Source organism: Eumetopias jubatus, unplaced genomic scaffold (genome assembly GCF_037043125.1).
Source record: "Eumetopias jubatus isolate StellerSeaLion01/CBP00866 unplaced genomic scaffold, mEumJub1_p1.0 scaffold_17, whole genome shotgun sequence".
NCBI classification, from domain to species: Eukaryota; Metazoa; Chordata; class Mammalia; order Carnivora; family Otariidae; genus Eumetopias; species Eumetopias jubatus.
In genome coordinates, this window is record NW_028274823.1 from 32,007,658 (window position 1) to 32,021,502 (window position 13,845).

The 13,845-nt window shown below is 42.4% G+C and overlaps 1 protein-coding gene across 4 annotated transcripts in view; it reads left to right on the top strand.

Annotated features, from left to right (window-relative positions):
- Positions 1–13,845, top strand: part of ARHGAP19 (Rho GTPase activating protein 19) — a 71,161-nt gene that overhangs the window by 46,378 nt on the left and 10,938 nt on the right. For 2 of the 4 annotated variants that reach the window (XR_015767144.1, XR_003608370.2), the window contains exons 10-12: positions 4,365–4,475; positions 5,037–5,115; positions 8,916–9,218. Coding sequence is in view for 2 of the 4 variants with exons in the window: in XM_028098682.2 (XP_027954483.1) it covers positions 4,365–4,475; positions 5,037–5,115; positions 8,916–8,926 (201 nt within the window). In the remaining 2 variants the exon portion in view is untranslated. Of the gene's footprint in view, positions 1–4,364; positions 4,476–5,036; positions 5,116–8,915; positions 12,785–13,845 lie in introns of those variants that run through there. The other 2 variants (XM_028098682.2, XM_028098683.2) reach the window with 1 other exon arrangement.

Here is a 13,845-nt window from a genome sequence, read left to right on the forward strand (position 1 = left end):
TACAAGGTTCACTGCACGATGTGCAAAAGCTATGGAGAAGTGAGGGAGTTGACAAGACTCCCAGAAATGGTTAGGAAACGGATTTTCTGTTACGCTAGCAAGTTAACTCAAATTTTTGTACGCTTAATATTTTAATCACTTGTATATTCTCTTCCTTTGTAACAAATTACTTAAAAATCTTGTTTTTAAAACAAGTGCAGTATCTACTTCTGTGCTGTGGCTGCCATCACTGTGCTTGCGGATTCAATTTTCACGTCCTCATGGACGATCTGAACTTGTAGTTAAGGCATATTGCCATCAGGTGGCAGTAGATAATGTGATAATGGGGTTCAAATTTTCAGGCATAAACTAAGGCAAGGTTCTGGTTAACTTGGAGAGAGATTAAGCACAGTTCTGTGTTCTGGTTTTCTTTTTAAAATTGTTTTTAACATTATTAAAATCTATAAATCCAGCAACAGTAAGGAGCTCTGATTAAAATGAAAAATAAAAATAAATACCTTGTAATATATATTTTTTTCTTTAAGCTGCAGTTGTTAGTCATTGCTGCATCATCTAAGCCTCATTTTGGTCTTAGCTATTATCATTTATAGAAGTTTAGAATTCACTCTCAATCCTGATCTTTGGGGGGCAATAGCCTCTGAGACATTAATCTTGCTTATCATCAAAATTTCCTTTGTGATCAACAGAATGAAAAGACAACTCACAGAATGGAACAAAATATTTGTAAAACATATGTCTGAGAGGGAGTTAATGTCTAGAATATATAATGAACTCTTACAAAAACAGGAAAAAACATTTAAAAATGGGCAAAGGACTTAGACATTTCTCCAAAGAAGATATACAAAGATACTCAATATCACTTATCTTTAGGAAAATGCAAATCAAAACCACAGTGAGATAGCAAGGCACAGTAGGATGACTATTATTAAAAAAGCCAGAGAATAACAAGTGTTGGTGGGGATGTGGAGACTCGTGCACTGTTGGTGGGGATGTAAAATGGTGCACCTGTCAATGGATAACAGGATGGCAGTTCCTCAAAAAATTAAATATTCAGCAATTCTACTTCTGGGTATGTACCCAAAAGAATTGAAAGCAAGGACATGAATAGATAGTTGCACACCCATGTTTGTAGCAGCATTATTCACAGTAGCCAAAAGGTGGAAGCCACTCAAGTATCTATTGACAGATGAATAGATAAACAAAATGTTGTATATACATGCAGTGGAATATTATTCAGCCTTAAAAAGAAAGGAAATTCTTTTTTTTTTTTTTTTAGATTTTATTTATTCGTTTGAGACACAGAGATAACACAGAGAGAGCACATGTAGGGGGAGAGGCAGAGGGAGAGGGAGAAGCAGGCTCCTGCAGAGCAGGGAGCCTGACGTGGGGCTCGATCCCAGGACCCTAGGATCATGACCTGAGCCGAAGGCAGACGCTTAATGAGTGAGCCACCCAGGCGCCCCCAGAGGAAATCCTAACATACGCTACAACATCGATGAGCCTTGAGGACGTTATGTTAAATGAAATAAACCAGTCACAAAGTACAAGTACTATATAATTCCACTTATGTGAGATACCTAGAATAGTCAAATTCATAGAGAAAGAAAGTAGAATGGTGGTTGTCAGGGGCTAAGGGTTTGGGGGGAGTTGGGAATTATTGTCTAGTGGATACCCAGGTTCTATTTGGGGAGATGAAAAAGTTGTGGAGTTGGATGGTGGTGATGGTTGCACAACAACATGAATGGAATGAACTAAGATGGTAAATTTTGTGTTACGTATATTTTACTATAATTAAAAAGTAATTTATTTTGCTAGAACCCTACCCTAGCAGTATATTTACCTGCTAGGTGTAGTTCATAAAATGAACATCGTTGTCGGTTCATTTTACTTGGAGGTCTGTCATTCCCTCTGACTTCCTGTCATTGAGCTGATTGATAACAAGAAAAGTTAATAGTCAAATAAAGGTTTCTCTATGTGTTAAACAAATATTTCTTTAACTGAAGCTAGATGGGTGTAGTTTTCTCTTCCTAGTGAAAGAAAGTTCTGCAGTGGCTCTAGATGTATTGCTAAGTGTGGCTTGAAATGTAAATATGGAGTATCCTCTTGGTGGCTGCCCATTTCTTTACTAAGAGAATTTAGGACTTTAGAATTATAAACGAGCTTATAATTCTATCAGAATTTTAGACATTTTAGAACAATTATTTTATTTTATTTTTTTAAAGACTTTATTTATCTATTTGACAGATAGATAGAGAGCACAAGTAGGCAGAGTGGCAGGCAGAGGGAGAGGGAGAAGCAGGCTCTCCGCTGAGCAGGGAGCCAGACGTGGGACTTGATCCCAGGAGCCCAGGATCATGACCCGAGCTGAAGGCAGCTGCTTACCGGACTGAGCCACCCAGGCGCCCCAGAACAATAATTTTAAATACAAATGTTAACAAATTTTATGAAACAGGATAAATTATCTTTGTTATAAATGAAGAGACTTGAGCTAATAATAGATAGTGGATTCTGCTCAATAGTGATGGGGTAATGAAATGTCTTTTTTTTTTTTTAGGGGGATGCTCCACTTACTTTATTTTATTTTTTTAAGATTTTATTTATTTGAGAGAAAGAGAATGAGAGAGAGCACGTGAGAGGGGTTAGGGTCAGAGGGAGAAGCAGACTCCCTGCTGAGCAGGGAGCCCGATGCGGGACTCAATCCAGGGACTCCAGGATCATGACCTGAGCTGAAGGCAGTCGCTTAACCAACTGAGCCACCCAGGCGCCCTTATTTTATTTATTTGTTTATTTACTTAAAGATTTTATTTATTAAAAAAAAGATTTTATTTATTTGACAGAGAGACATAGTGAGAGCAGGAACACAAGCAGGGGGAGTGGGAGAGGGAGAGGCAGGCTTCCCACAGAGCAGGGAGCCCGATGCGGGGCTTGATCCCAGGACCCTGGGATCATAACCTGAGCCAAAGGCAGACGCTTAACGACTGAGCCACCCAGGAGCCCCCCCCATTTTTTTTAAAGATTTTATTTATTTCAGAGAGAGCGTGAGAGTGCAGGTGTGAGCAGGGGGAGGGGTAGAGGGAGAGAGACTCAATCTCACCACCCTGAGATCATGACCTGCGCTGAAACCAAGAGTCAGATGCTTAACCAACTGAGCCACCCAGGCGCCCCTGAAATGTCTTTTTAAAAGTTCATTGGAGGGGCGCCTGGGTGGCTCAGTTGGTTAGGTGGCTGCCTTTGGCTCAGGTCATAGTCTCAGGGTCGAGCCCCACGTGGGGTTCCTTGCTGAGCAGGGAACTCCCTCCCTCTCCTCCTCGCCTCTCCCTCCTCCCTGCATGTGCTCTCTCTCGCTCGCTATCTCTTTCTCTCTCTGAAATAAATAAATAAAATCTAAAAAAAAAAAAGTTCACTGGAAGCTTTATAGCCGGTCCTGTGGCTTTTGGCATCCCCATTTCAGCTTACTCTGAGGTGATAGCTGATTTCTGAAAGGAAGATGTAGTGGTCTCATTTTTCCAGCATTTCTGTGTTTTAGCTATTTAATCTATATTCTGCTTTGATCCCCTTTTTGGGCTAGACTTTTTCCTCTAGAATTTCTCTTATGTAAATAATTGATTACATTGGGATATTCCTTATATTGCTGCTAAGATTTATATTGTAGAGTTTAATGTTCTAGTTTTGTTAAGTTCTTTTTTGAGGATTTAAACTTATTCTCTAAGAAGAAAAAAGGGACGGTTTCCCCAAAGATGGTAGAATTGTCACTGTCAACTGTTACAGTAGGTTATGTCAGTTTCTAAGCTGTTCAGAGATGAAAGGCTTTTAGTCCTGCTCTGAATGACAGTATGGTCATGTGACCGCCTTAAGAAGGCCTGAACACTCTTGTGGCTGTATTAGAAACTCTTAAAGACTTTCTCCAAGTTTTCTAATCCTGTGCGAGGACGTGATAGGGAAGCAGTCTTAGAGTGGACACAGCAGAAGTGTCCCTGAGTAGGGAGGGGGCTCTCAACAGCTGCCAGAGACAGCACTTCTCGGGGGCAGAAATTATACTGGTAAATAACTGGTGGGGGTTGTTTGTTAATGGTCTCAGAAGCACACTATAATTGGCCTGCATTAGCTCATTTAAATCAACTATAAAACTGTTTCTTATATTTCAGCTATTTTAAATGTAGAGGAAAAATGATCACCTAAAGAAAGGCAATGATTTTGGGGTTTTTTGTAACATGCTTTGGCCTCCCTTGTATAAGATGGCCTGGGAGAATTTATCAGAAATCTGAAATTCTTTTAAACTAAGAAACTAGATTTAAAGACCAGTATAGCTGTAATACAGATATAGTAGATCTTTATAAATCACATATTTTCTCTTCCTAAATCAGCGGAAGGTCCTGGGAAATCAGATGATGTCAGAAAAGAAAAACAAGTACCCTACCCCGGAATCTGTAGCCATTGGTGAATTGAAGAGAGCCAGCAAAGAAAATATGAACTTAGTAAGATACTGTTCTTTGGACTTCCTCTTTGTGTATATTTGTAGGAAGGAGAAATATTGATAGACTGTCACCTGTTTTACTGTGTTTCTCTGGGCCATTCAACCGTGCCTTTTTCTCAATCCTTTCATTTATGTTGATGGTCAAAACAAACACATGTGGAGTTCCAGGAGGATATAGACAGTCATATGCGGAGATGACAAATAACAGTGAAAGAGCTCCGCAAAGTGCTGGAGGGACTAGTTCTTACTGGGAGACTCTACGGGGCAGGTAGCATTTGAGCTGGGCCTACTCGGCACTGCATTATCTGTTGGGTGTCCTTCTGGGTATCCCACACATGCTGTTTCATTAAGCCAGCAATAAAATCAGTTAAGACTAATGATATAAATATCATTATATCATTATGATGTAAATATCATTATATCATAATGATATAAAAATAATCAGCCTCAGTAAAACTCTTCACATGGAAACTGAACAAGCAAATAATTCTTCTGTTAGTAAAGTCTGTCTGTAGGAATGACATTAGAGCGTTTAAGCCACTATAAAATGTTTTCGTTACAGTTATTTTCTGGCTCTCCAGCTGTCACGATGACACCAACAAGATTGAAATGGTCTGAGGGGAAGAAAGAGGGGAAAAGAGGTACTCATTGTACTTGTTCTGTGTTCTGACTGCACGTAAGTCCTCTCTGCATCTAGTCCCTCAGTAGTGGTTTGAATTCCCGGTGTCGGAAGCAGCATACAATTGCCAGGCTGGGTCTTTGCCCTTGCCTTTGTTCAGCAGATCGTTATTGATCATCTACTCAGCGCTGTCCCAGGTGCTGACAGGCAGAGCTGTGAAGACGGACCCACATGATCCCTGCATTCTTGGACAGATTGGTCACATGTGAAAAAAATCTTAAGAATACTTGTTAAGCAAATTAAAAGCAAGTGTAAACTAATTTGTGAAACCAAGTACAGAAGTGCTAAGAATATGTTCAATAAACATGGAATAGTTATGTTCTTTTTCTGTGTAGACTTCGGCCTTGTTTATTCAGTGAGGCTTTCCAGCTAATAAACGGCTGACGGACCCTGGAAATCATATCATACAACATATTTTTGAGGCTGCTTAGGGCAAAAAAGATTATTTGGTGCGGGGACTGCTGGTTGCCCAAGGCTCCTGGTAAAAGGCAGCCGCTGCTATCCTTTCCTTTGAAGAAGCCGTGTGGTCCCCAGGGAGGACCAGGGGATTTGATGTACCTGATTTGAGTCATCATTCCTCTGGCCCAGGAAAACCATTCATTCTCTCTCTCTCTTTTTTTTTTTTTTAAGATTTTATTTATTTATTTGACAGAGAGCGAGAGAGAGCAGCAGGGAGAGGGAGAAGCAGGCTCCCCACTGAGCAGGGAGCCTGACGTGGGGCTCAATACCTGACCCTGGGATCACGACCTGAGCCAGAGGCAGTTGCTTAACTGACTGAGCCACCCATGTGCCCCAGAACCATTCATTCTCTCTGAGCCTGTCTCCTCCTCTGAAAATAGGATAATAGTTCTATCGAGTTCACAGATTTCTTATGAGGCTTAATTGAAATAATGTTTTAGAAGCATTAACAAGTAGCCATCATTGTGACTAGAGAGAACTGGCTGAGACTTGTTTTGTTTTGTAAGGCTCGTGAGACAGATGAAGTGATCCCTGGTTTGACATGTGCGTTTTACTGCTGAGACATGAGCGTAATTACAATTTGAGACATCAGCAATAGAAAGAGAACCGAAGTCCAGTCCTTATGGATAAATCTTTTTTCTTTTCTAGAAGATTAGATTTCAGTATAGTCTCATTCCTTATCCTTTAATGAATTATCTGAACGCTCTTTTCTTTCCATCTTGCTTCTGACTTGCAGGCAGGGCTGTCTGATTGAGGGGAGTTGGGTGTTTGAGTTATATGTGTCTAAATATTTCTACGTGTTTGAGTTATATGTGTGTAAATATTTCTATGTATGTATCTGTGAATTGTATATATCCGTGAATCAAAACTACACATAAGTTATTTTTGAAGGATATCTTGTTTTTTTTTTTTTTATCAGTTATACCTTTTGTGGCTCTCATTTTTGAAAATAATGAAAAGGGGCATCTGGGTGGCTCAGTCAGTTAAGCATCTGCCTTTGGTTCAGGTCATGATCCCAGGGTCCTGAGATCGAGGCCTGCGTTGGTCTCTGCTTGGCGGGGAGTCTGCTTCTCCCTCTTCCTCTGTGACTCTCTCACTCTTGCTCTCTCTCAAATAAAATCTTTAAAATAAAAAAGAAAAGAATCAAGAAATGGTAAGTCTTTTTATATTGACAATTACACTTTTAGGAGAGAGAATTGCATTAAAGAAATAAGCCAAGTTCATATTTTAGCAAGAAGATGTAGAGCAGAGATTCTTGAGCTGTTATGTGTGGACCTCCTAAGGGCTCTGATCAAGTTCCTGGTATTGTTGATGTCATTTTATGTGTAGGTGCCTATGTACATTTTTCTGGGGGACAGAACATATAGTTTTATTAGATTCTCAAAAATGTTAGTGAATCAGGTGTGCCCAGCTGTCTCTCGGTCAACAGAGCACGTGACTCTGGATCTCAGGGTCATGAGTTCAAGCCCCACGTTGGGCATGGAGCCTACTTAAAAATTAAAAAAAAAAAAAAGTGCAGAAAAATGGGGGCCCACACATAATGAACACTTTGGATTGGATTAGACAGTGGTGTTTTCATTCTTCTCTCTCCGTGGTCACTTCCCGCGTCCTGAAAGGCCTGCCTTGGCTGTCACGATGCTTCCTATTCTTGTTCTTCCTTGTGCCTTCTTTTCCACCTCTGTGGTAGCTTAAAATTGCTGGCCTACCCCTCCCCTTTTCATTTTTTTTTAAGATTTTACTTACTTGAGAGAGAGAGAGAATGAGTGCACGAGTGGAGTTGAGGAGGAGCCGAAGGGGAGGGACAAGAAGACTCCGTGCTGAGTGCGGAGCCCAGTGCAGGCCTCACTCTCACCACAAGATCACAATGTGACTGGAACCAAGAGTTGGACGCTCCTCTGACTAAGCCACCCTGGTGCCCCTCCTCTTTGTGTTTTTAAGTGCTCTATCTTGAGTTCTCTGCTTATCTCTGCTCTTGCTTTTTACCTCTTAGCAGCTTGGGCTAACCCACAACTCTATTTTCTCTGTAGGATAACTGCTCCCAGACCTGCATCTCCAGATCTGAACTCTCTTCCAGTTTCCAAGGCCGCAGATCCACTTACCTGCCGTCTAATTCTTCTATACAATGAATATTAACTAGAGTTTTTTGATGGTGATTTTGTAAAAGGAATATTATTTGAGGGAAATAGTGCAATTTTATTATCATCATCAAGAGCACACTCCAGAAAGACATTTCTTTAGCACAGGGTTTCTCAACTTGGCACTGGACATTTTGGGTCAGATAATTCTTTGTCATGGGGAGCTGCCTTGTACATTGTACCATGGTTAGCAGTTTCCCCTGGTCTCTACCCAATCAGATGCCAGTAGTACCCTTCTTCCCCCAGTTTTGACAGCCAAAATGCCTCCAAACATCGCCAAGTGTCCCCTGGGGAGGAGGGAGCAAATTCACCCCCTGAGGAGAACTGCCGATTTAGCATCTTCTTATTAATGGGCATTATTTTGAGTAGTGAGAATCTTACCCATTCTTCAAAGCCCAACCTAAACCACACTTCCTCTTTGAAACCTTTGGCTAAGCCAGCCAGATGTACGTTTTCCTTTGGAATCTTATTGACGGTACTAAAACGTTGACATTTATTATGGTTTATTGTAGTTATTTACTTCACATATATTGTCTGATATCTGTGGCTAGTTTCTCTTCTGGAAGACAAGGGCCAGACCTAAGAATACATTTGTGACCGTCTGTCTTCTGTTCCCTTCCTCCCGGTACTGAGTACCTTACCTCTACTTCTACCACTGCCTCTGAGAGTGCCTTACCTCCAGTAGGCATTTAGTAAGCATTTGCTGGTGAGAGGCATAGTGGTGGTGAGGCCATGAGCTCTGCTTTCAGTTAGGCTTGGGTTCAGCTCCCAGCTTTGCTGCTTATATCTGTTTATCTTGGGGAAAGTTAACTTGTGTAGGCTTCCGATTCTTCCCCTGTAACATGGCAAGAGCACTATCTCATGCACAGATTGTTGTGAAGATAAGTGAGGTCATGTACATAAGGAACCCAGAGCAGAGTCTGGCGCAAAATATGCACTTAGCACAGTGGTAGCTGTTACTGCCATTAAGTTGTTTTAATGAACTGAGATTAGGGCACATGGACAAGGTGGTGTTTACTTGGTAGAAAGTCATAAATACTCCGTTAAGCTCTTTAACTCTCAGTTTGTAGAAAATATTAAGTATAGCTTCTCTAGCTTTCAGGTGGGATGTTTGCAAAAATAAATATTTATAAATGTGCTTAATGTTCTTGTTTTCCTTTAAACCTAGGATTCCTCTGAAGGATCCAGAGTGCTCCTGTTGTCCACCTGGAACTTTCTCTTTAGTGAGCCAGGCATCATTATTGCTCACGGAGAAGCTTGGACTTGCAGCCTGCTGCGTTTTGTATTGTGAAAGTCAACTAATCCTATGACCTGACTGATACCTCTAACCCCCCCCCACTCACTGGATAATGTCTGCAGACTCTGCTGAATGGGTGCTGGCATCTCTCTCTTTCTCTGTCTCTGAAAACATTATGGGGAAACCACTAACCAGCCAGCCAGCTCACACAGCACAGTAAATGGGCAGAACCAGGTGGGCTCTAGTGCTCATTCCATGTATTTGTTTAAGCAGATATTATTTTTAAAAATATGAAAGTTGTGCTCAACTACCAGTGATTTTTTTTTTTTTTTTTTTTTAAGTACTGTCAGCCCTGGTGGATTGATACTATTTTTAACTGATACTTGGGGCTTTTCTCCGTTTTGATAGTATGGGTGGTATTTTGGTTATTTCTTGTTTATCTGTTGTTTGTTTTTTTAAAGCCATTTTTTGGATAGGTCATCTAAATTGTGTTTAAGACAGATGTCTTTCCCTTTTTTTTTCACCTTAGGCTTTGGGAAAGCTCTTTATCTCATGAGGCCATATTCCTCAATACCATTTGTGTGCAAAGAACTACAGCTTTCCTGGAAATACAAAAATTATTTCTTGGACCTGAGATTGCAGGGTATTTGACCTGCGTTATTGAAAGAGGAGAATTCAGAATGATAGCATATTTTCACAAATGTCAGTTATTAAACTTTGTCCCTCCTCCCTCCCTTCCCTCTCTTCCCCTTTCCTCAGTGATGCCAAAGTAATTGTGTGGTTGCTGAACTCATCTTCATTCAGTCTCCCTTTGCCTAAAACATCTCTGGTGCCAGTACTTCTGTGCCAAATCACTGTGACCCAAGGGAAGTCACCGGCGGCTCGATAGAGATTAGCTGAAATATCTGAATGTACTGGAAACTCTGGAGTGTGACTAGGATGGGGCCAGCTGGCTTTATGTCCAGGGTTACTCCTCGTGGGTGGGGTTATATTGCATCCTTCTAAGGGATCCAGGTGTGCAGGCTAGACTGTCTGCTGGGAGCAAGCTGGAGTCCTAGGGAGGAAGGGAGCATCCCTCTCTGCAGGGCTGAGAGGATTTGAAAGAGCACATTCTCCTTTGGAAGCGGTTGTGGCTTAGCACCAGTGTTTGAGGAGAGTTGCCGCACCTCCCCTCTCCTTGTCAGGATGGGCACAGGAGCCGTTTGGAGGTGGGGCTGGGGCTTTGACTGGGTTGGGGATGTTCACGTGTGTTTGAGGTAAGCAGCGGCGTGGCGTTGATCTGGTGTAAATACTCACTGCCTAGAGAGCACCGTGTGGTGGGTGAGCGCGTTTGGAGCGGGCCTGCTCTGTGGGGCTGTGTAGCCGCCCTCACCCTGTGCCGGAGCCGAGTCGGGCTCTGCGGGGGAGCAGCTGCCCAGCAGAGTGGGATTTGCTGACCATCTTTAAACTCTTGAAAAAGCTGCGTTTCTGCTGAAACGGAGGATGACGCTGGGAGAGCACGGTTTGGTTTTGTGTCCAGCTGTCAGTCCTCTCTTCCATACTTCCTGTTTCATTGGCTGCTGTAACAGCTCTAGTGAAGAGAAGTATAAAACTCGGCCTTCTGACTCGATGGATTGTGAACAGTAGATGGTGAGGAGTGTAAGCCTCTTAGAAGCCCCTTTGTCTAGAGCATTTTTATGTCATTCTTAAAAATACTTGTTAGCAAATTTATTTGTGTAGGTTTCTATTTGGCTTTTCCTTATTGAGAAAATAAGCACCAGCTACCAGTGGGTGCAGACAGAGACTGCTTTTGATAGGACCAGACTGAAATAGTGATCTCCTTTAACCCGGTACTTCCTTTCTTTATCTCTCTAAGTGGTTCATCCCAGGGTGGCGTGGCATTGGGTGGAGAGAGCAGAGCAGTGACCTGATACCTTCCTGTCATCAGGTTTGTCCTGGGGTTATTTGAGGGAGGTAGCTGAGATTTAGGAGACTTGCTTTGGTTGAATGGCATTGGTATCCCAGGGTAGTGTGCCGGGGCTAGAGTAGTGAGAGAGATGCTTGCCACACGCAACTGCTTTTGTATAGCTCGCCCCCTTGGGCCCTTTATGTGTGAATTTGGGCATGTGTGTTTCATTTAAGTTATTTATTAAATATACTTTCCCTTGCTTAAAGGGTGTGATAGATGGGTCATTTTTAAATAGAAGCTGTGATCCAGTTGGAATCCAAATTTGAGAAATAAATGGCATAACTTTTTGCCTTGTAATATGTAAGTGTTCTAATTCTGTGGAATCTTATGGAGAACTCAAAGACAAAATCCCTTTATCATTTGCCACAGCAGGGTACTGTCTCCCTTTTGACTTGGTGGGTGGATATTTTTGAGCCAGTATTTAACAGTTTTTTTAATCTATAAGACGTTTTTTTAATCTGCTATGTTTATTTTTCATGTTGGAACAGTCTCTTTGGAAATGCCTCCTTTTATGGCTTTTAACATTTCATTTCTTTCTGCGGCCAGTTGTAATGGGTTCTGATGTGGTGTCAGTACAGGGAGGTGCTGTGCCAGTGGGCATAAGCGTGAAGACAGATCACTGAGTGAGCTACCCTAGTGGTATCAGTGAAAACCACAGACAATGGAGTTTCTAACTTTGTACAGTGATAGACTTTTGCCCTGGGACCAGGGAATCTGGAAAACTCCACTGCCACAGTGAAGGATAAGGAGATACTGACTGCACCTGAGTGCCAGAACACGTTCGAGGAGCTGGTACTGAACCCGCAGCTGGTCCTCCACCCACTCCTCACCCTGAATAGTCTTCTTGGGAGCACCCTTGGGAAATGGAGTAGTGGAGGGCTGTTGACTGTGGTAACCACTGGGTGATCCAGAGGTGGCCATTCTGTTGGCTTGTAAGGAAGCCAGCAGGTCCTGGAGTGTCAGAGCAGAGCCTTTCTCTCCTCCCGCGTAGCGGGGGTTTTGTGCAGCTTCCTTCCCAGGAGCCTCTGTTCGGATATGGTTTAAATATGCCTCCTAGGAGAACCTGTGGTCCTTGCACCTGGGCCCCGCAGTGACCAGCTGTGTGGCCCGTGCATAACCGGGGAAGTCATCTTTGGGAACGGACTTCCCTAGACTCTCGCTGCTTCCTTACCATCGTACAGGGCCTCACACAAATGCTGGAAGGTCTTTTCTAAATAGAACTCCTTTTCCCAGGGAGAGCCTCATCCCTGTCCCCTCCGCCCCAGAGCTTTTGTACTGAAGACTGGACCTTGATCTAAACCTGGTACTGGCATTTGTCAAGATTGCTCTAGAATTTGGGGAAAATTTGGGTCCGTAAAATGCATAAGCTTTTCAAACCAGTGGTAATTAACCCAATCTAAAACTCCCCACAGAAAAGCTAGCTTTCCTAGACAGCCAGTGCCGACCGACGTCTTTCCACTAGTGGAGAGTCAGTGGAGGGGCTAGCGAGGAGGTGAGTACATAATAGCCTGAGTGCTTGGGTTGCCATGGAAACTGGAGTGTGCGAGGCCACAGCCAGGGGGGCTGAAGAGCCATTGAGCACTCCCCCAGACGTTTGGAGACAGGCAGAGCCTGTTGGGAAAAACACTCCCGCCCGGGGTCCTTGATAACAGGGGTCGCTCTTGGTTCTCCCTGAGCTTGTTCAACAAGAGAAACAAGGTTTCTTAACTGTTTCACCATTTTTTGTATTTCATTCTTATTTGACTTTATATATCAGATATATATATGTAACTGTAAAGAAACAATCATATGCATTGTCTTTCTTTGTTATTCATGTAATATTCTGAAATTAAATTTCTTTTGTTCATAGCCATAGGCTTTGACTGGTCTCTTAATTCCCATTTTGACCGATTGATTATCTTAAGGAGAGGTTGCCTCTTAAGAATCCCCCCCCAGTTTTATTGCGATATTGACACGTTGCTTCTTGTTCTGAGTCCTGTGAAACCTGTCTAAGAAAAGCACCTCTTTGGCTTGTTTTCTTTCTGGGCAGGTGAGTTCAGGGGGAGTGGGGCTTTTGGCCGATAGGAAGTGGGATTGGAACCCCTGGGAATTCTGAGCTTTCTGATGTCCTGTGGCTGAGTCTAGAATGTTTTACACAGATTTCAGTTTCTCACATAATCTTACTTCCTCATTTAAAAATAAGGAGTGACAGTTATAATAACAGTAAAAACCAAATGACATTTTTATCTAGGACAGCAAGTAGTGTTTAGACAACTGTGGCTGAAATGTTTCTGCCACTTATGTATGTGACCTTGGGGATGTCCCCTCATCTGTAAGGTGGGGATAATGGTAACTTGTCTCAGTAATGATGTGCTCTCAGATCTTGAGGGCTTAGCAGAAAAGGTTTTAGTCTGGAGTCTGCGATTGTGCTTTGGAACATTGTTTGCCCTTGTGATTCTATGTAAAATTTTGTGTACATTTGAATGTTTCTAAGGGAGAGATTTTATAATTTTCACAAGATTCCCAGAGGAGTCCTTAACCACTAAAATACTGAGAACCACTAGCCTTGCCCAGTGCCTGGCAGGTGGCAAGTGTTCATTAGATGTTAATTTTCTCTCTCTCTCTTTGCCAAGAATACATTTTATAATCAGCAGGTTATTGATGCTGACATAGTTATTTTTGATAACAAAGGAGTTACTTAAGTCTGGACCACAAATAAAAACCCTGCAGTTGTCTTTGCTCCCTTATCTACCCATGCGCTCCTTTTTTTGCCATGTTGGGTCTCTAGGTGCTACTCAGAACTGTGTCCCTTTCCTAATCCCCCAAGGACCAACTCGTTATTTACTGTAAGGAAAGGAGCCATGTCTTTTTCTTGAGAGTGAAGCACGCAGGAAACAGTAATGTGGAAGACAAGAAAAAGGGGTGGAGGGGGCA